At 37.0% G+C, this 23,825-nt stretch overlaps 1 protein-coding gene across 3 annotated transcripts in view; it reads right to left on the reverse strand.

The window, feature by feature from the left end:
* The window catches only part of GALNT18 (polypeptide N-acetylgalactosaminyltransferase 18), a 346,908-nt gene that overhangs the window by 67,214 nt on the left and 255,869 nt on the right, over positions 1 to 23,825 (reverse strand). For 2 of the 3 annotated variants that reach the window (XM_026705594.2, XM_087921116.1), the window contains exons 4-5: positions 12,231 to 12,414; positions 4,484 to 4,681 (exon numbers count right to left, since the gene is read on the reverse strand). In XM_026705594.2, coding sequence (XP_026561379.1) covers positions 4,484 to 4,681; positions 12,231 to 12,414 — 382 coding nt within the window. The remainder of the gene's footprint in view (positions 1 to 4,483; positions 4,682 to 12,230; positions 12,415 to 23,825) is intronic. The other variant, XM_087921117.1, reaches the window with a different exon arrangement.

A 23,825-nucleotide genomic window follows, 5' to 3' on the forward strand; every position in this document is an offset into this window, starting at 1 on the left:
CATTACTCAGTTTTAATACTAGTAAGATGTTTCACATTGTGGCATTTATTTATTAATTTCATCAATTTATATGCTGTACCCTCTCACTCCTCTATTAGGACTTACGTATAGAAACATAAATAATGTCAAAATTACTAAAGAATTCCACTATTTGGCCTCTATTTCTCAAATTCTCAAAGCACATTTTAAAAAAATAGAGTCCAATAAAATTAAAGGAAAATCTGTTGGGGAAACTGCATTAAGATCTCCATTCCAATCCCTTTTCAACAATAGTCAGATAGTTTTATTACGTTCTTGTCAAGGTTCCGATTGTAATTGTTCCTTTGGAAGTCTTATTTTTCTTCAAAGATTCCTAGGTAAACACCAATTAAACTCCAGTCTCTCCAATAGTACCAAAGTAACAGAATCAATAGATCTCCAGAATTTTTGCCTTAATTGTGAATGTCATGCAAATCCTTTATTAAGATGACATGCACGAAAATGTGACTGCATTGGAAGCAGCAAGCAAATTTATATCCACAATTTATATATGTGTCTCTCTGTGTGTGCTATGTTTACAATTTTCAATAAAAGAATGGATAAGAGAAGGGAAGAGCTATCAGGCAATCACAATCTTGCTCTCTTCTGTCCAAGATTTTACTTTACTTCCTTTCTATTTTGAGCTCCCACCTTCCTTATGTTTCAACGATCAAGGAAAGCAATAAAAAAAGCAGGAAGGACAAACTGCATTGTGCATATATTATTTCCTATTTGGCTTTCACATGATTGAGAATGAAAATAGCACAAAATTAGCACTTATGTGCTAACATGTACACACTGTTAAATGTATGAAAACTTTAGAGTGGGTGTATTTTCTATATATGTGTGTGTGATAGATCAGTGTGGCACTTCAGATTCAAAAGATACTTTGGAGCACACGGGACACTCATTTTTCAACTCCTTAAAATAACTTACAATCCTTTGCAGCTGTTGTGTAATTCCCTGGAAAGTATGCATTTAGTTGAAAGAGTTGCAGACAGGTCCGATTTGTCCATTCAAGCTGTGTTTCCCCTGCTTATGCCCCTCAGCAACTCATTTCATTGTGCTTCCACTCTTTTGCGGCCATTTCAATTATACTGCCATGCCATGCCATGCCCAAACATATCTTCAGGAAAGACCAGACAATTTGGTAACCAGTCTGATGAAGTCAGCTAAAGTGGGAATCAGGGGCCCATGGTATTTTATATACCAAGGAAGAGTGTTAATTCATTTTTAAAAAATCCTAGTGAATACTGTTAGGGATATGAGTCACCTAACAGGTATTTGGGTTAGAAATATATAAACCAGAATAGACATTTTAATACTGTCTCTTTAGGGGAATGCAAGAGCATACAATTGGGTGTGTTTTTCTCAAATGGCCATAAGATGGAGCCAGAAACCTGGGTCGTTTTAGTCTTAATCTCAGAAGAGAGTGTATCTCTGTTTCCTTCTGTTGGAAAGTATTGCAGTTCCTCCATTTCTTCTAATTGACTGATACTACTGGATTTAATGTAAGTCTGTTACTGAACTGTTTTTTGACACTGGACTTTGATATTTGGATTATCCCTGGATTGAAAACTGACTGATTTACTTGTGAATGACTTTGGATTGTTTATTTTGGACTTTGCTTAAACCTTTCTGGAAGTAAAAACCTACATTTACTGTACAGTGTATCTGTATACTGTGTGTGTATTATTCAAACACTTCTCTCAAATACGTCTCCCTGTATGCACTCATTCTCCTAATGGGGAATTACCCCAACACATACTTTGACATGCAGAGACAAAGACAGAAATGTCACTATTATCATTATGCGAGCAGGAGAAGAGCATGGGGGACAACTTGATTCCAATTAAAGGAGTTCAAGAGTTGTTAAAGAAGAGAAGAAACAATTTAGCATTCATTATGACAATGGTGATAAAGCTGTGATAAGGTGAGGCATCTGCTCTTGATGTGATCATTAGATTTCCAAAATCACAAGTCCTAAAATTTCTCCTTTCTCCTTATTCAGATCAGACTCTCTGTGATAATAACAAAATTATAAGAGGCTGGAATGAAGAAAACATCAGTCAATCACTAATATTATCCTTCAGGTCTGTAATGAGCCCTCTTCTGATTTCTTTTACTGTACAATAGAATATTCTGAAAAGATGCTAATGCCAAAACATTCATATTTTATTCTATTTATTCCATTAATGTGCCCTTCCCTTTACTAACAAATAATTAAATTACTTTACTAATGTAATTGAATTTTGATAGGAAAAAGTAAACAGCATTAAACAGTTCCTGCTGTTTAAGATGAACATGTCTATCACCTCCTACATTCTATGTGACAATATTAAATCATAGTTAGTGATTATTCCACATATACATGTAATTGATTTGTAAGCAGCTACTATTTCTAGTTAGCATGACTGCAATTTGAAACTAGTTTTATATTTGGCCAGCACACTGAACTATGAAAGAGCCACTAATCATAGTTACTTAACTATTTAGGGGAGACATGGTTTATCTGACCATGTCATGAAAATTATCCCAATTTGTCATGACATAAATATGTTTTTACTAGAAGTGAAAATGTCTCAGTAGACAGTCACAGGGCATTAACTACATTATGCCACACGCTTCCAACCTTTCACATTTCATTTTTTCCGGTCCTGGAGTGAGTTTCTAGACATTATGTAGTATCCTTCAGTCATCTGCGTGATTGATCTCCCTTTAATCTCCCTTGTGATCTATAAGTTAGCATTACAAATCAGAGGTGTCCACAGGATTGAAACCTGATAAGGAGCGCTGTGCCATAAGCTCTGCTGCCACTTTCATGCATGCAACATCATGATGTATATACAACAGGTATGAAGATTCTGTCACACTATCATGATGGTGCCTTTTTTATTCATACCTAACCCTCTGTGGACCTCTCTGTATGAAATCCAGACGAGCCACAGGCAATGATACAAGTACAGAACAGCAATCTTATTTCTTATTGACTTTTAATGCGATGGCAGATTTTGTCCTGCAGTATTTCAAAGTTCTCTGCTGCAGTGAAAGATTTTGCTACTTTATTCCCAGGATGCCCAGGATTCATTTTGAGTTTCTCGCGATAAGAATTTTGGAGCTTACTTTACTGTTGGCAGGAGGCTAATACTGATGTTTTTTGTTACACGCTTTCCTCTCAGGCTGAAGCTTCTCTAGATGCTCAAACTTCCTAAATAAAGTCCTTAAGAAGATGATTCCTTATGATGCTTCCCTTGAGATTTAATGGAAATATAAGAAGACAGACTGCTGGAGGAAAAATTAGATCACTCACATGCACATCTTCTGCAGCTAAATTGGAACTAGAACAAAATATTCCATCCATGCAAATTTAATAAAATACTCTTCTCCTTTGCAAACAAACAAAACACAATTTTTCCATCAAATTGAAATTAAAAATGATCACATATATGATTTTTCCATGATACTATCTATATTGGGATATATAGTACTGTGCTGTACAGTGGCTCCAATTGACTCATTTAAATATTGGCAGGAATCTGTTCCAGGTGTCTTCAATATAGAAAAATATTTTTTAGTTTTCTGCCATAATTATGAAACCAGCACTTCAAATGTGGACTCTTTTAGAATGTTTCAACTGCAGAGCTGACTTTCTTCTTTATAATATAATGTTGTAAGTGGACAAAGGAATTACTAACTGATAGATGCTAATGGACTCAACATTACAACAGTAATCAGTGTTGGCCTTTCAAGTTCTAAACAGCATCAACTTGGTTGATGTCAAATTCACTCTTCTCTTAACATTTACATTTTCCTAACGTTTACACAAAGCCTAGAGATTGTTGCAGAAAACGACATGATACTTCTCCCAGTCAATTTTCTGCTGATATTATGATTGTTGTGGACAACTTATCGAATAATGTCCATGATATCACTTACGGTATAATTGCAGAAGTGAAGACTTCTGCTTCAGTTGTAACATTGCAAAAACAGCTTTAGTGTGCTTGATTGAATAAGACTGATTATTTATTTATTTATTTATTTATTTGATTTGTCAACTATTTACAAGATAATAAGTATAAGTGTATACATAGTTATGAATACATGAAATGGGTACATATAAGAAAAATAAAAGAAACAATATGGATCTATGGATCAGCAACCTTTCAAATACTATGTGCTGTCACAATCTCATGTGATGGCCTGAGTGCTCTCGGCCTAAATATCTGGAGACCATAAACTTTATTAGCAGAACTGACTTCATAAGATTTTAACAATTTTAAATTATTTCAATTTCATTCTGGAGTCTATATGCATGACAATCATGTGGTGCTTATAGACATTGCCTTACCCAATATGATATAGTATATAACCATATTAGAGATCCAAAACTTGGGTATTTTCTTTGATGTATTTGGCCTTTTAATTCTGCTTTTCATGAAAATATATTCACATATGTATATATTACCTTATAGGAGCCGTAGTGTTTTCCAACTTCCACCATGATTTTGGTGGATTTAGATATCGACACCATAATTCCCAATCAAATCCTTGGGCAGATAGTGGGTATTCTTCTAGTTCAAAGTTGTCATATTTGATATTATCAAATGATGGAGATATAACTCGTCTTCTGTTTTCTTTTATCCTGGTGAGTACTGGCTCAGCCCTTAAGAAAAAGAAGATGATCAGTTTGTTTCAATAGTGATAGGTAGCAAATGATTCTTACCTTTGATCCATGCACCCTCCTCAACATACATATACTTTATATTTCTCACATAGGTGAGAAATGAGTAATTACTTACTAAATAAATACTTCTATTCATTTAAAGTCTTACATCAAAATAGAAACAAAGGTGGGGGAAAGGGAAGCTGTTAGTTAAGATGTCTAAATAACAGATGAGAAGGACACAAATAATTAAAGGTAACTGATAGATGCTAATGGACTCAACATTGCAACAGTAATCAGTATTGGCCTTTCACGTTCTAAACAGCAGAAACTTAATTACAAGCTGTTTCAAAGTTCCCATAGCAATGGAACACTAGATGCTATGTAGCAAATGTCACCCTTGACATTATTTTAATACAAAATACAGTATGATTGGTGCTATTAATGCTATTAATTGGAGCTATTAATGAGGAAGATAGACAATAGGTACTGCATTTGGAAAGTGTCTTCAAAGAAAGTGTCTTTGATTTGGAAATCAGGAGATATTTTGTTTACTAAAATCCTGCTTCTGGACTATTTCTAAAACTATAGCTTGAATGGACAAATATACAGGAAATATTTACTGATGTAGCCAGAAAGAATGCTTAGAATGTTCATAGATGGAACATTATGACTTAAGCATCGTATTTTTCTGGACCACTTACGTTGAAAAATGAAAACGTATTTTGCAAACTATCTCACGTCCATGGGGAAAGAGTACTCTGGATGAACTCAAGTTAAGAGTCTGATTTAACCAATTAGAGGTGATCAAAAAGGGGGTTCAGCATAGTGGGCAAAGGGGACATGTGATGCCATAAATGCAATGATGTCATCATGCAAATGACAACAATTATGTAATTTGCATTTGCCAAGCTGCAACTTGCACAAGTGACACTACTGGAGGATTTGCATAATTATGTCCTTATACTTGTAAGTAAACATAGCTTCTGTCAGAAGCCTTTGAGAATTATTCAAGCATATTCCCCAGCTTGGTGCCATTTCAGATATATTATTCAGAGGCTTTGGGGTTTTTTGTTGGTGGTTATTTCTAAAGATATGCAGCCTAGCACCAGTGAGAGTTAATTTATGTAAAGGGACACAGGAGAATATGTAAAGAAAAACAACTTTATCACCACCTGAGGATGGGAGAATAAAGTCAGCAGTTGTATACCTATTATACTCATGTACTGACACTTGGAATCAGGAAACCACAACTGGAGGAATATAAAAGCAGACTAGAATAAACAGCTTGATCCCTGTCTTCCTTGTAAGCAAGCTACAGCCCAGCCTAGCTATGGGGAAGTACCCATGTTGGGATGTGAGTGAGTGGTGCTTTGCTTGGTTTTGCTTTTTACAAACTGAATTAATAAAACGTTATTGTTGCTGACTCTCCTGTATTAGTCACAGCATAAGATCTAGTTACCTCTCTCTGGAGGAAGCAACTGGCCCCATCCCTGGCAAACAGTTGTGGTAGAAAGCAAGGGTCTCTTTCAGAGGGGGAATTCAGCAGGTTCTGACCAGTTCTGGGGAACCAGTAGTGGAAATGTTGAGTAGTTTGGAGAACCAGAAAATGCCCCCTCTGACTGGAGATATTACAGTATCCTTCCCCTGCCACGGCCACAGAACTACTGGTAAAAAAAATGAATCCCACTACTGGTCTCTTTCTTGGAGCTGAATTCCCTTGCAACCACAAATATTGTATGGACTGTAAATTGACCTTAGTCCCTTTTCTAATAGCCCTATCTGATGGCTGCAGATATTAGAAGATTGTACTCTCAGGAGTCTTTGCCAGTTTTGTTTAATGCACACTTAATTTAATGTATTGTGCTTTTATCCCTCTGACTCTAGGAGAGATCAAGAGACTTTTGATTAAAAAGATGTGAAAAGATGAACCTTCTATAATATATTAATATAGTAGTACCATGTTTCTCCAACAATACACCCCCCCATGAGAAGTCCCAGAATGTTTTCTAAGCATAAGGTTAAATTAAGCCCCTTCCTCCAAATGTAGGCCTATTTTAAAACATGTGAAATGGGGGAGAAGGGTGCCAATAGGAGCGCACCACAGGCAGCCATGCCTCACCACCAGCCGCTCCTAATGGCTGATCATGGCAGAGCATGGAGAGCTCCCTACTCCCTCCAAGTACCTTTCCTGCCAGGGGCTCTTGCGCAGGAAAGACGGGCCGCACCAAGAGGGGGATGATTCCGCTTTCCCATCCGCACAAAGAGCACTGGCTCCCCCTTCCCCTACCACAGCCCTGGCAAGGGTGTGGGAGCTGACTTTAAAATGGAGTCCATCCACGTCCTCTCAAGCATGGCTCGAGATGCCTCTGGCAAGACTGCAGAAGAGTGACACACCCAGCCTGCTGCTGGCGCACCACCCTTTGACCAACACTTCGCTCCGGGCATGAGTGGGCACAGCAGCAGCCCAGCCCAGCCCACATGGCCTGCTCCTCTTGGGGACTGCAAGCTCACTTGCCCTGCTCAGCCTGGCTTCCAGTGGTACCACCAGCCGCTGTTACCTTACACAGCAGCAGTGCCTTCTCCTGCTGGCTGGCGCCTTGCAGGTGAAAAGCGCAGCCCAGTGGCACCCAAGCAGAGGCTGCACGCTTTCACCCTTGCACCCTGCAGAGCCAGAATCTGCCGCCTGCCACACAAACCTCAATGAGCAGCCTCGCCCATGCTCAGGGGAAGAGAAGCTGCACTCCGCCAGCTCCTTTTCCCCCAAGCACGGGCAAGGCTGCTCATTGGGGTTTGTGTGTCAGGCAGCAGATTCCAGGTTTGCTGGGCCCCAGGGCAACAGTTTACAGCCCCCACTTGGGCTGTGCTTTCGGCCTTCTGAGTGCCTGCAGGCACCGTTGTGTATACTTCCGTGGTGGCTGTTTAAGCAGAGAGTCTGCATCCTGTGCATCTCTGGGAGCACCTGAAGCTTGACAGGGCTGCCTGGGCCCTTGGTGGTCCCATGCCCTGTTGCGAGCTTGGAGTCCATGGGTTGGAAAACAACCACCAGACTCCTGAAGAGAACTTGTTGAGGGAAGAAGTCAGGGCAGGTTGGTCATGGCCATCGCACTGGAATGGCACAGCTATGTTCTTTTGGAAAGGTCTGGCTGACTTGGGAAAATCCCAGGAAGAAGAGCAAGGAGGTTAGGGAGGGTAGAACAAAATTGGCACGTGAGACCGGCTGGCTGGTGTTCGCACTTAGGGGAAGAGGAGCTGGCGGAGTGCCAGAAAGGCAGCCCGCTTGCCTTTGTCTCTCTTTGTCTTCCTGCAGTGGCAGGAAACCAGGTATTGCCGGGGCAAGGGGATCTAAGTGATCCAGCAGTCTTGCTCCCCCTGCTCTTCTCAAGCAGGGCAGGTTAAGAAAGCAGCCTCCTGAGTAACGGTTCCGAGCACTGCAGCTTGATCTGAGCTCGAGCATGTCCACATGGCATGCTGAATTTGGCGCTTAATGGAGCACTGCAAGTTTGCCAACCCACTGGACCAAGAACTACCCGCACAGGCTGAGCTGGCATGATGCACAGGGTAGAAAGTGGTTGGCTGCGTGGGTGTTGCAGGAACACGGCCATTCACTGATAAGGATGTAAATACACACACACACACCACCACCAGGCTGCGCGTGGGGGGAAAATTAAGACATCCTCGAAAAGACAGCCTAGCCATTTTTTCAGGGCTCAAAAAAAAAAAACAAAAAACTGGCCTTATTTTATGAGCAACACGGTAGTATTGTTAATATGCAACCAACAATATACTAATAATACAAGCAGTGGCATGAAGGTCAAAGACTTGAGAATCATTTAAATTTAGAGATCTGGCAATAAAAAAGATTTGGTTGAAATTGTGTTGAAGAAATTATTTGGATGTTTTAATGTATGTTGCTCTCTATATAAAAGCTTTAAAGTATAAACTACCAAATATCCCCCCTGAGGTGATATTGACCCAATCTCTGCTAATCTTAGTGAAATCCCTTAAAACATGGTTGTGTGAAAAGGTCTGGAGATCAAAGGGAATAGTGATCCTGTTACATGGTTCTATTGTTTGTCACCTAATCCTGTCTCTTAGCTTAGGAATGTGGTAGCATAAAAAATGTAATAAATAAATCAAAATGATGTCTCACATTGGTGAGAGGAAAATTTCTCTTAAAGGGGCGACCATGACCCATTATTATGTTTATAGCCCAGGAAGATTACCTCCCAGTTTTAAAAATTGTAGTCAAGTTCTAAATGATAATAAAGATATGCTTGGAGAAAAAAATGCAATATAATTTTTTGAAAGTAAACTCTGGACGTTCTGACTACTTGCTAAGTTTGTAAATGTCTGGATAGCTACTAGATGACAGCAAGAAGATACAGAACTCTTTTTGCTATTAGGTGTCTGGATTTTTGAAATCCAGGTATGATAGCCTTAAGTTTACATGACCAGTCACAACAACTATCAAGTCTTCTCATTCTAAGAATTATGGAACGTGCTGCCATGATCACTCCCACAAAATTGTCTATTGTTGTTTAAGAAATCTATAATATGCACTCAACTAGGGTTTTTAATTAAATTGCTCTTTACAGAAGGTTAAATAAGGACTGAAGCAGCAACACTGAATGAAAGAAAAACAGACATTATTGCACAATGCAACGAACATATTGAATTAACTTATCGCTTCTTTCTTAGCTTTATGCAGTCGATCTGAACACCTTGTATTTGTCCTCCAGTGTTTTTATATGGGGGAAATGCTGATGAATGCATTATGAATTAGGAGGCTAAACCATCTATTGTGTTCATATGATAGGACAATGCAGTTTCTATGCATACTTCCACTATATACACGAAGCTCCTCAACTGCCACCAAAGACGCCTCTTTATCTATATATTGACATATAGCAGTGCCAGTCATTGTCATGCCCCTGTCAGAGTCTGAATCTGAGGAGGAAGAAGAACAGTTGACAGGGAGTGGGAGTATGGCTCCGTTGGCTGTAGAGGAAACTGGGGAAGGGCAAAGTCCAGCTGGGAAGAGGAGGGGAGAGAGGTAGAACAAGGGAGAGGGAGTTCAGAGGAAGACCCAGGCCCACCATCTCTTCATCCTAGGGCCGTGATGGTGAACCTATGGCACGTGTGCCACAGGTGGCATGCGAGCCACAGGCAAACTTACTTCACTGCACATGCAAGTACTTCCCAGCTGATTTTTGGCCTGTTTGAGACCCTTTTTGGCCTCCCAGGGGCTTGAGGAAAGCCTTTCCAGGGCAAAAAATAGGCCTGTTTTGTCACTTCCTGTATTTCCGGACACACTGGAAGTGATGAAATGGGCCCATTTTTTGGCCTGCAAAGGTTGCAGAAGCTTTCCTCAAGCCTCTGGGAGGCCGAAAAAGGCCTCAAATGGCCCAAAAATCAGCTGGGAGGTGCAGTGGAGGTAAGGGGGCATGGGGGGGGGGGGCATGCACTGCCTTCTTGGTGCTGGCACACGAGTGTAAGTGCACAAGTGCAGGTACAATTTTTGGCACAGGAGCCCCAAAAGGTTAGCCACCACTGTCCTAGGGCGTGCAGGGAGGAATGGAGGAGAGAGCAATGTGTGTGGCTTATGGGGGAGGATAGGTCCCTGATTCCCTTCATTAGGCACACCTGGGAAGAGAGTTTAAAAGAGATGCAAGCTGAGAGTGGTATCTGTTGGGAACAAACGTGAGTTTATCTTGTGATGCCTTTGGTTATCTGCGTTCCTGGCATCCTCCCAACCGTGTTGAATTACTATCGTTCCTTCACATCTGGAATTCCTTCTCTTGCCCTGCCAGACTAATTACCTCATCTTGCCTTGATTGGACTTATAGTTACAGTTTTTGTTGACCATGTTTTGGACTTGAATCTCTGCAGCCAAAAGCTGTTCCTGGGAGAGTTTTTCTCCAGACCAGAAGGTAACCAGGCCATTGGGGGCAAAGTTGGAGCTCATAAAAGGACTCCTTCTTATTATTTGACTTTATTGCCTTTGTGCCATGCCCCGGATCATTGCAGTCATTGAATATTCATGAAAATAGCCTACCTTTAAAATATTCCAAAAGCACATGCCCAACATATATGGGGTTTTACTTTGCAATTCTGTTGATTTCCAAAAGACACTTTGACTATATTGTCTTTAATTTGATAACCCAACGACACTTACAAAGATCTATCTGATGCTCAATTAAATTATATGGAACCCAAGGAAGTTCTCTTTATACAGATGAAAAGTTCTCTTTATACAGATCTTTATATAGATCTTGCATAGTTTCCCATGCAAGATGAAAAATGTTCTTCTGAATAAGGCAGTTCAAATTGTGCAGAGAAGCAATTCAGAAAGTTCATGAACCCTCAGGTTAAAATACCTCTGGCCATTGTCTTTTCAATTCAACTGAAGTTCAATTTAATGCCTGAAGAACAATGATCTTTTATAGTTCTCTCAGGCATTGGATGGAAGTGAAAATGGAGAGCATTAATAGAATAGCCCACACATAGTAATTCCTTGAATCGCTAGTGTACATTTGTTTGAATTTTATCAGTCAAATAAGCCTTAGAACAGATGCTTCAGCATTCTAAATGTTCCAAAATATTCTTCATCACTGTATTGAGACTGGTTCTATTTTACAGAAGTATTTAGAAGTAAAAGTGAGAATGCTCCAAGTGTTTTGGATTGCAACTCTTATAATGCCCCTTGGGATGAAAATTCTCCTAATGTTATTTACCATGTTCCTAATGGGAATTTCAATCCAAAATACTGCAGAGAAAGTCTGCAACACTGGACTTACCATCTGGCTAGGTAATGTTACAATTAATTATTTAAAAGTCTGAACTTTTACATTTGCACTAGATTTCATCTACTGTAATTAGTTGCTCTACTATTAGTGGAGATGTACACATATGACAGTGCTGCACTTTAAACATCTATATGTTTACTTCTTAAACTAAGTTAATATTGGAAATTATATTCACATCCTTCACTTGCTTAGGTATTCTGATTTTTCTGTGTGTTTCTTACTTCAGCGTATTTGTAGCTCTCATAACTGTGGCCTTGGATATATCTGTCCTTTAGATCTGTCTATATGTGTCTATATGTTTAATATTACTTCTGGCCACATGATACCATCCAATTGGTGAAAATGTAGAAAGTTAAATGATGTCATAATATAATGCGATTTTGATTAAACCAAATGTCAACACAGTCATTTCTTAAAGGCTGAAGTCTTCTTATTCTTCATGAATAAAAACATTGTTTTCAACACATCAAAATTATGGAGTCTTCAAATTTAGTTTTTACTTACATTAATACTGCACTGAAACCTATGGCCTATTGACAGCGGATTTTTAACACTAAAAATCCACTAAAATTTAACATAACTGACAATCAAAAGGACTTTGTCCACTAACATTTAAACCAATTTACCCAGTATCATTACTCCATACACAATTAGAATATTTTTCTCATGTTGCAGCCTGCAGCACTTTTTAATTACAAGTCCACAAGAAATGACACAGATCTAGAAGCAGCAAGACGTACCAGCCGACGTTGAATTCTACGTGTGCATCAAAGAGTGCAACTACTGGAGCAGTAGCTGCCCTCCAACCACTAACACGAGATCGAATCAGCCCCTCTTGCTTGCTGTGGCGGACCATCTTAATGAACCCTGGTTTCCGTATGTTCAATTCATCAACATATTCTTTTAGCTTCTCTTTCAGCTCTTCTGCATAAAGACAAAGATGGTTAGCAACATCTTTCATGCTCCCAGTATCTATAAAGGGCTGTCTACAGAAGAAGACTAACAGTGTCAAAATGGGGGGCACCTGGAGCAATTAAAGCTCTACCTCTTTTTGCATGTGTGAGATGTAAAATTATACATAATAAAATTAATTGCTGCACACATCAATTCAATACCTATTGACCTTCTGATGGACCATCCGGTATTTATATTTGGAACTGGTTTTTATGAAACATAAAGGATCAAAAAGAATGAGATTCTGAAAATTGCTTGGATCCCCTATTTTCAATAAAATCCATTTTCTTTAACATATTAAATAAATGTGCTCACTCTTCATGTAGTGACTGCTCGAAGTTATGACAGACTTCCCCAGGATTACTTAATAGAATAGAATAGAATAGAATAGAATAGAATAGAATAGAATAGAATAGAATAGAATAGAATAACTGAATTGGAAGGGACCTTGGAAGTCTTCTAGTCCAACCCCCTGTCTAGGCAGGAAACCCTACACCACTTCAGACAAATGCTTATCCAACATCTTTTTAAAAACTTCCAGTGTTAGAGAATTCACAACTTCTGGAGCTATGTCTCTCATCTTTCAAATAAATAATTCTTTTTATTTCAATTCTATAATATAGAATCAAAGGTCCCTGAATAGCAAAACAATATTTTTTTAAATAATAGGGTACCTCTAACAATTTAATACAAAACGTATCAGTTTTCCCCATGTCTAATTAAGCTACTACTGCTAATTCTCATGTCTCCAACTATATTTTTTAAATAGAGACCAACAGTCGTTGCCTTTTTTATAAAGGGTTCAACCTACAAAAGTCCATTTATCACTGTACAAAGTTACAATGGCACTGAAAAAAGTGACTTATGACTGATTTCACTCTTATGACCATTGCAGCACCCCCACGGTCATGTGTAAAAGTTCAGATGCTTGGCAATTTATGACTGTTGCACTGTCCCAAGGTCATGTGATCACCTTTTGCAAACTCCTGACTAGCAAAGTCAATTGTGGAAGCCAGATTCACTTAACAATTGTGTTACTAACTTAACAACTGCAGGGATTCACTTAACAAATGTGGCAAGAAAGCTTGTAAAATGTGGCAAAACTCACTTAACAAATGTCTTGCTTGGCAACAAAAATTGTGGTTGTAAGTCAAGGACTACCTGTATAGCCAATGTAATGATAAACTTTCAGATTACTAAGTGTTAGGAATATAAGTCACCTAACAGGTATTTGGGTTTGAAATATATAAACCAGGATAGACATTTTAATACTGTATCTTTAAGAAAATGCAAAAACTGTAATTGAGTGTGGTTTCTCAAATGGCCATAAGATGGAGCCAGAAACTTGGGTTGTTTTAGTCTTAGTCTCAGAAAAGTATGTCTCAGTGAGTCTCTTTTTCCTTCTGTTGGAGAGTATTGCTGTTCCTGTATTGACTGTTATTCTTGGATTTGATGTAAGTCTGATACTGAACTGTTTTTGAAACTGGACTTTGTTATTGGATTATCCCTGGACTGAAAACTGACTGATTTAACCATGAATGACTTTGGACTGCTTATCTTGAACTTTGCTTACATGTTTCTAGAAGTAAAAACTTACATTTACTGTACAGTTTATCTGTGTGCTGTGTGTGTATTATTCAAACACTGTTCTCACATATGTCTCCCTGTATGCGCTCATTCTCCTAACGGGGAATTACCTCATCACTAAGAATAAAGGAGATGATTAGTTTTGTTATTAGTGAAAATACTTACCTGTTGTCTTATCAACACAAAAGGAGAGAAAGTGTCACGCCCCTGTCGGAATCTGATTCTGAAGGGGAGGCTGAGCAGCTGACAGGGAGTGGGAGTGTGGCTCTGGTGGCTGTGGAAGAAACTGGGAAGGGCAAAGTCCGGCTGGGCAGAGCAGGGGAGAGATAGAGTAAGGCCAAGAGAATTCAGAGGAAGATGCAGACCCAACCCCTCTTCATCCGAGGCATGTGGGGAGGAACAGGGAAGGGAGCAACATGAGTTGCCTGGCTTATGGGGGAGGAAAGGGCCCTGATTGCCTTCATTAGTTGTAGCTGGGAATACAGTGTTTAAAAAGGAAGATTGTGCACAGCAACTTGTTGGAAGCAAATCGTGAGTTATCTTTTATTGTTGGGGCTTATCTAGGTTCCTGATGTCTTCCCAACTATGTGTGTTTTATTGGCCTTTGAAGTCTACAATTCCTTATCCTGCCCTGTCCAGTTAATTGTTGCAGTGTGGTTTGTGTGGATTTTTATTTAGAGTTTATATGTACTTTGTTTTCAGACTGAATTTCCTCCACTTAAAGATCATTTTTGGGAGAGTTTTTTCTCCAGCCAAAGGTAACTGGACATTGCGGGCAAAGTTGGAGGTATTAAAGGGACTTTTCTTACTTATGTGACTGTGTTGCCTTTGTGCCACGCCCCGGGTGATCACAGAGAGAGAGAGAGAGAGAGAAACAGAGAGAATATGACTCTGCCATAATATTTGTTGGGATTTATTGACTATAGATTGAGAAGTTGTATTACTGTAACCTAACCCATTTTTTTAATAAAGTATTGCTAAAGAGACGGTGAGAATCATGCTGGGAAAAGAAATTACTTTGGCTTGAGGCAGAGGCCAAGGACCTTACAGCTAGATTATACAGAATAAATTAATGAAGGTAATATACTTTGCAAGCTTTGTAAAAGAAAAGTTGCTGTCAAAATTTTAGCATCTGTATTTAACAAAGCAATCAGGCTTGCATAGTCTACAGAAATTTTTCCTGGCTTTAATATTACAGTTATATCTGGAAGAGCAGTCTGCTTAGAAAAAAATACAGGCATTTGTGCTGCCTTTCCTCCCATACCCTCTGAATCTTTGTCCCAGTGTCAGCAGAACAGAGTTGCCAGTAAAATTGCAACCTTGAAACAGGTGTGGGAAAAGATGGGAGGAGAACAGAAGGGGGGGTGCATTTGGAACCTCTACAGTTACCAGCAGAGAAAAGCAGCCAACTAAAACCAGGTGTTTTTCCTTCAAAGGTAATGGATGGTCCAGAAGAAAAAGAAGTATAGGGGCCCAGCAAAGCAATTTTGCTTGGAGTTTGTCAGTCGAGGATTTTCAGATCCTGAGCCTAGACTTCCAGGGTCCCCTCCATCTTACTCCCAGGCATCCTACACTCTATATTTGAGTCTATGTTCACTTAATGACCCACACAATTGCTTAACGGATGCAAATGGGAGTATCAGAACTGCAGTTGTTAATCAAAGTAGTCAACTGGGCAATCACATGATATCTCACCCAGACTGACTGAGATTCTGGGATCAATTTATGGTTGCAAATTGAAGACTACCTATAACAGCAATAAGGAAATATTGTAGTAGTAATTCAATAGTAATATAAAAGAGCATAGCAATTATTATAGCAATAGTAATTAGCATAGTAACATAAAAAGAATAGCAACAGAATAGAATGTAAGATAGTGTAGGAGAAAAGCAAGTAGAGCTGGAGAGGGTAGAGTGAAGCATGATATCAGTTTAGAAACACTATATTCCCACAAATGTTCCAAGTCCAACCCCTCTTAAATACTGCTCACTTATCTGACTTATCTGAAGCCAATTTAGCAGTGAACTTTAGTTGACTAAATTCTTTTGTACAGACTTAAGCAATTCATCTTTTGAAATGTCAATTAACGTATGGTCCTGATCTTTTGTGCCTGACAGATAGTGTCATGCCCCTGTCGGAATCTGACTCTGAGGGAGAGGAGGAACAGCTGACAGGGAATGGGAGTGTGGCTCCAGAGGTTGTGGAAGAAACTGGGGAAGAGCACAGACCAGCTGGGCATTCAGAGGAAGACCCAGGCCCATCGTCCTCTTCATCCAAGGACACACGGGACGAGCAGATAAGGGAGAAACGTGAATAGCGTGGTCTATGGGGGAGGAAAGGGCCTTGATCCCCTTCATGATCTGCAGCTGTGAGGATTATTTAAAAGGACAAACTGCACATGGGCCAGTGCTGGAAGCAAAGTGTGAAAATATTTCTGGTCTGTTAGTTCTTATTTGAGTTCTGGCATTCTTCTCAGTGTGTGTATTTCGATATCTGTGGATGTCTTCAAGCCCTTATCCTGCCTTGTCTCATTAATTCTTCAGTGTGGTTTGTGTTGTTTTTTTTCTATTTATAATTTATATGTATTTTGAGTTTGAATGGAAGTTCTTCCTTTTCGCAACTCTTTGTGGGGGAGTTTTTTCTCCAGTCAATGATAATTGGACCTTTAAAGCCAAGTTGAAGGAATCAAAGGGACTTCAACTGTTTTTGTGACTTTGTTATTTTTGTATCCCACCCTGGGTCATCACAGATAGAGACAATAAAAAGCACCCACTTATAGATTTGTAAGGTTTACATTTCACTTTTATATCATATATGTTCTTTTTTTCCAAAATAAAACTTCTTCCCAAACCTTATAGGAGGATGAAGAAAAAACTACCTGTCCAGGTTCCAGTGCTTTTACAGTTCTTTTGACTCTGGGTCAAGGTACAGTTTAAAAAAGAACCCATGACATTATATACATTTCATAAAAAGAAGTAGATAGAATTTCAGTCAAAAATGTTTGTTTATGTACCTTCTAATTATAGGAGCAAAAACAAAAAAGCATGTTAAAAAAATCCCTAATACCATTCTTCAAGAAAAATGTTCAAACTACATGGTTTTCCTGTCTTCATGAATTTAATATTATATATATTAATTCTTGTAGTAAACTGAGCCACCATATTAACAGTTTGCTCTTGTGAGATCATCAAAAGATTAATCTTATGCAAAAAGTCACCAGAGTCCATATAATCAGCACTACAGAATCTAATATAAAAATATAAATGGGTTTTTTTAATTAAATCCAAACCTTGTATATACCCTGAGAATTGTGGAAATATAGGAATAATATTTTATTGCTGCTTTTCTTTCAGCCTTGAAGCCAGTGTTTTATAAAGTTTTTGCCCTAATTTCCAATAATTCTGCTTTAATAATTCATTCTTATTAATGATTTAATAAGTAGTCAGTATCTAAAGCACACAAAGAAAGGATCCAGTTTCAATTTAGCAGATACAAATAGTTTATAAAGTTCCTGAGTAGCATTTCTCACATAGGCACTTAGAGGCTCCTTAACCTATTTCTTTAAAAGTATTGCACTGAAATTTTGTCCTAGTTCATAAAGTACATGCACTAATCAGATTTGAAATATAAGTTTTGAAAGGATTAGTGATCTGAAAGAATCAGTGTTTTGCTGACTGTCTACTAATGTCAAAAATACTTCCAAATTTTCTTTTCATTGTGACATATTTAGTTACCATCTTGAACCATTAAAAACCAATGACTAACATAATGGGGGTATGATATAAATATACAGTTGTGGTACTACATATACACTTATTTTCAGAAGATTGGATACAGCTACATGTCTACCAAATTAAATTCCAAATACTAGATTTAGGATGTTTCACTATGCATAGTGAAATTTGCTTGAAAGAGAGCTAAACCATTTGAAAAATCCAATTTTTTAAATATAACCTTTTTTTTAAAAAAAATACAAAGTTGTAACATAAACAGAAATAGAAATTGGAAAATGGCTCAGAAAAGAATAAAAGTAAAAGTGCAGGGAAATGAAAAGAAGAAAAAAAGTAAGAACAACAGAAAAAGAATGACTTCTGATTTTCTTTGGTACATACAGAGATATAAGAATGAATCTAATTATTGCTCTAAGGTTAATATCTGTCTACGTTATTTTGGTAATCTCATATAACTCTAATCATCAAATTCCAAAAACAGCTTTTCATTTCTTTCAGTTTCTTGCAAAAAGCCCAATGTGTTTCTTAAGTAGAAATAAAATTTGTTCAATCTTTTCTGCAATCAAGACTGTCAATTTTGCCATCTCTGCCAATTCCACCAGCATAACCATCCATTCTTCCATTGAGAATATTTTTAAGTTCTTCCAACCTTGAAAAGTCTTGCTGCCATTTTCATATATAAAAGCAAAATTCCATAAGATGTTTTATTTGTTGGTCCATTAACCCCGAAGAATTATCTCTGATTTCAATTGTATATTTACCATTAGAATATTCTGCATTAAGTTTGTCCTCAATTTCCATTTTTAATAAAGGTTTATACATCTTAGCAATAATATGATCATTTTACAATCCTACATCAAATTCACTTTCAACTTTTTCACATTCACATTTCTTCTTATCCAACTTAAATCCTTCCATTAACTGAATATAGGAAAACCAGTGGCATGTAAAACCTTTAAACTCCATTTTCTCATTTTTAAATTTAATTCTCTTTGAGAAACAACAACAAATCAGCATAGGTTAACTGTTTTTATTTAACTTTTATTTCCCTTCTAATAAAGGCTACTTGGGTATGACTAACATAATGATATTTAAAATACGCATTCACTTTGACTTTATATCAGAAATAACCATGCTATCCAAACCTTAAATTATGTCCTTTCAATGCCAATAGTCTACTATTTCTTAAAATCACCCACTCTTGAATCCAAACGAGACAACAAATTGAAAAAAAATAATTTCACATTTGGTAACCATAACAACCTGCCTTTCTTTAATATCCTATAGAAGTTTATATTTCATTTGTGATTTCTTGCTTTGCCAAACAAATTTAGAAATATCTTTTTGCCATTTTTCTGAAAGAAAAATAACATTCTAGGTAAGACATTCATCTTGATCACAGAAATTCTTCCCAACAATGACAATTATATTTTTTCCCATCCCAGTATATCTTTTTAAACTTCACTCCATACCTTAACATAGTTATTCTGATACAACATTTAACCTTTTTCTCAATTTTGAAATGAGATTTTTTTCATCAGAACATCTTGATCTGGTGCAGTCATATTTTTAGCCAACCTCTTTATTTTCATTTTTTTTCTATCAAAAATTCAATTCCTTTTAGAGGTGGAATTTTGTCAGTAAAAGATTGTCAATTTGAAAATCTCATTTTTTTTATTTTTAAACCCATCATTTTCTCATCTTCTATGTTTGGTGGTTATGCTATACAGCTGAACAGTTTTGGAAAATAATTTACAAAGAATGAAATCAATTCTAAAAGTTGAACTTTCTATTTTTTTTAAAAAAAAAGCCACACTAAACTTTATATCCCCACAAAGTACAATGAACTTACCACTGCAAGGACATTTCATAATTCTCACTAAACAATTCCTTCTGTAGAAGAGTGTAAATAAGTTGTATAGATATGCCTCAATGTCTGAAATAACTTCATATTTGAAAAACAAAATTGTCCCAGAATTTAATTCATAATGAAAGACATTTTTGGAAAATAATTTCATATATGGATTTATACCACATCCATAATGGGGTTTCTCTACTGATAAAGTTAAGTCAAGACAGAGCTTTTGTTGAGAAAATGCAAACTACTGTAACTTCCTATTTCGTTTCATATTTTATGTTGCATTGATTACTGTTAATACTTGCATAATAATTTGTCTTTAATAATAAACCTGCAAATTTTAAAATAACACAAAATTGTTAGACATGTAAAATGAAACTAATATAATATTAAAAAATCCCATCTAACATATTCAACTGTATTTAGTTTAACAATGTTTGTAGTTTTCTTGATTATTATGTTCAGGAGTGTGTTTTTGTTTCCTTTTCCTTCACATGTACATTTCTTTCTTTTAAAATGTTTATTAAAATAATATATCAATATACTCAGCAGCCAGACAAAATAAATAAATATATTCAATAAACTTTAAAAAAATAACTTCGTTTAACTTTAAAAATTGTCCCAGACAGTTCTCTTCTCATCCAAGAGAATTGTCCCAGACATTTTGTTCTGCCAGAACTGAAGAAGCTTCTTGAATGAAAAGTGAAGCATCTTCAAGTAAAACAAAGAAATCCAGTTGCCTTTTGAAAAAACACCATTGGAAACAAGCATGACTGAATGACTGAGAATCTCCTTAGATAACTTTAAAAATGCAATGCTTCACAATAAAATTCTTGTGTATTTTTAAAACTCCAAATAAAACCCCCAAATTAAGAAAGTAAAATGTCATAATATGAATTAAAAAAATTTTTTTTAAATAAAGTTTTATTTGGGTTTTCACACGTACAAAATACAAGTAAAACATCTTTTTTGAAAATAGCATGGTCCCAGGTTGAACTTCTTTATACAGACACAAAACTCAGTTTCATGCTCCTTTTTGTATTCTATTCCATATCTTATACTATTTTACATTTTCTATATAGTTTTCTCCTCTTTTAATTTTCTCGATTTTAATTTGATTATCTCATCTCAATTCAAATCATTATATTTATACTTTTGTCTGTTCTGTTTCAATTTCATATTATCTTTTCTCATTAAACAAATTTTCTCCTGTAGTTACTAATTGGAGTATGATACCTTTATATCTTTTAATTACGTCCATTCAACTCTTATTTAAACTTCAATATATACCTTAAGGTTATGACCTTCAATATAATACATAATACATAACTTCCAATCAAATTCTGCTTGGTACATTCTTATAATACACACTATATTCTTTTTTAAAAAAAGAAAGATTGTAAATATATATAATTATAAACCCTCATTCCGTTCCAGTTCAGTTCTATCATTAATAATAATTAAAATCTTAACATCTTTAACATTTCTTTTCAATTGAATATCGTACTTCCTTAAAAACACATATAATCTCCATAATTAATTTTTCCCTTATTTCTCTTCACATGTTTTATAAGTCATTAAATATACCTTTTGTTACTTTTATTTATTAACAAGCATTCCACTGAATTATGATAGCTATTTTATCAGACATTTTAATCTTACATTGTTTCATATTTACTAAAATTATTTCTGCTTCTAATATAACCATACTATCTTATGTACCTTTGCAGAATCCCTTTTTCCATTAAGTTTTCACCCATTATCTCTAAATATGCCCTGTTTCTCTATATTTTGCTTCTCTCCTTTATAACTTCTTTTCCTTCCTTTCTTCCCTCTCATCTCCCTCTCCCCTTTTTACCCCCTTGCCTCTCTAGTTCTAATTCTCTCTTCTGCATTTCCCTCTTCTGTTGCTTTCTGATTTTATACTTATTTTTCACTCTATTTTTTTTTGGGGGGGGGGGGTTGTTTTTCCCAATCTTAAACCTTCCATTCTCTTTCCCCCCTTTCCTTTTTCCCCCCATCTAAGATTACTTGTTCATTAAAGATGGCTTCTTCTTTGTTGCAATCTTCTTGTTCTGCAGGCATTTCTTGTTGTTTCTCATAATTCCAAATCTCCATTTCTAAAAACTGAAATACGAAGCCAAAACAACCTCTCCCTTCTTGTGCATCTTCTTTGTACTTTTTAAGTTCCATTTTCAGTTCTTCTAAAAGTGAAGCCATTTTAAACAGTTTTAAACAATCACCCGATTGATTTTAGTCATTCAAAACAATAACCAAGAATCCAGAAATCATCAAGTAATCCAGATAGTCCCAAGTTATATCTTCTTCTTTTTGTTTTTCGACTTTCTGTTCCTGGGGTTTTTGTTGAGATATTTCAGTTAGAATGTACCTTTTGAAAGTCTTGTTGAGATTTTGCTGTAAGTTCTTTTTTAATTCCAGGCAGTCTCCTTCCTTCCAGATCCTGCCCTTTTATTCTTTTTCTCTCCTTTCCTGTTTTCAAAAGCTTTATTTTCCCTTTGACTTTTTATTTTCAGCATTAAATGCCTATTGATGTCAAAGTGGATTTTTTCCAATTTCTTGTTTAAGTCTCTTAGCTGTCAGTATAGGAAAAGGAGAAAACCAAATCTTTTCCCTTTTCTCTCTCCTTCACAGCTTAAAAATCTTCTTAGGGAACAATGTTATTGTCTTTTAACAGTTTCAATTCCAGGGTACCTTATTTGTTGCTTTTGCTGTTTGACCCGGTCAACCAAAACTTTCTCTTCTTATCTTCCTCCTGCACATTCTTTTCTGGTTGAGTTCTTCTTTGTGGTGGCCATTTCTGACCACTGCTGCAACCGCCTTCGGGAAAGGGCGTAATGGCCAGCTGGGGAGGAGAGATGTGGCTCTCCTCAACCCTGCTGGCAGCCTCTCCCCTCTTCACCACCTCTATGGGGTGGCTTAGCCCTGAAACCAGCTGGCTCGGGGCGCTCCAGCGGCGAGCATGGATCGAAACCTCGCAGAGACGAGGTTTCGGTCTGTCGCTGAGGAAGCTCAAATCGGAAGTTCCATGAATTAAAAATTTTTAAAACCCTGAAAACAACTAAATTTTGAAGAGACATATCAAGCTGCAGTATGAAAACACCTGGGTAAAAGAGAGTTATTCTGCATTCCAATCTACAATCAGAATGATGAAGTTACTGGACTTCCAGTTGCTCTTCCATTGTGATTGGAGCTGAATCTACGATCGTGCATGGTTCTGCTTCAAGCTCCCTTGTTGGAGGGTCCTGGTTGAGACCAGAACCACCCTGGAGGGATGGTGAAGAAAGGGGGAATTGCTTGGAGGGTTGAGAGGAGTTGCATCTCCCCTCCCTGACAAGAAAACTCCCCTCCGAAGACAAACTGAAGCAGTGGTCAGAAATGACCACCATGAAGACGGGAAGCAGTCCAGGAAATTATGACCATGCTGGAGACGTGAAGTTGTGAGCAGGGTGTGAACCAGGCTAAACATTTGGATAAGGTACCCCAGAATTAAGAAATAAAGGAACTTTTTTTGGATGAAATTGTGTAGAAGAAGTGACCAGTGAGAGAAAGAAGAAAACTGGAACTTATAAAATTGGTTTTGAAAATTAAAACAAGCTAATTTGGAGGTGAAAATTTAAAGGAAAATATTTGATCACAAAAGGCTTGGAAATTAAATTGGATAATTATTGGATTTTTGGCACTAAATGCTGGAATTGAATGTGTGGAAGAGAATAGCTAATAACTGGAATTAGTGAAATTAATAAAAGTTTTATTAAAAAAAGAAGAAGGAAGGAGTAAAAGAAAAGGTGGAAAGTTGAAATAGAATTGAGAGTGCCACCTAATGGTATAGGAAAAATTTCAGTGACTTTTTAAAGTGGTTGGCCTTTTTAAAATTGACTTGGAACTTAAAAGAAAATAAGAGGAACTCCATTATAATAAAATTAAAATCCTGAAAAGTGAAATAATAGAATACTACAAAGGGGAAGATATTTGGAACTACCCAGTGACATTGGGAAACAACTGGGAAAGAAATCAATAGAAGGAACCTGGAAACAAAGACTTATGGGCATTGATTGTTGAAATTAAATATACAAAATGCTGGTTGAAATAACTTACTGGACATTTGGACTGGATATAATTATTAAGGAAGGGATGAAAAAGAGTAGCCTAAAATATGGGAGAATTATTTGAAGAAATGAGATTAG

This window comes from Pseudonaja textilis, chromosome 1, assembly GCF_049901715.1.
Source record: "Pseudonaja textilis isolate UNSWEBS1 chromosome 1, rPseTex1.2, whole genome shotgun sequence".
NCBI classification, from domain to species: domain Eukaryota; kingdom Metazoa; phylum Chordata; class Lepidosauria; order Squamata; family Elapidae; genus Pseudonaja; species Pseudonaja textilis.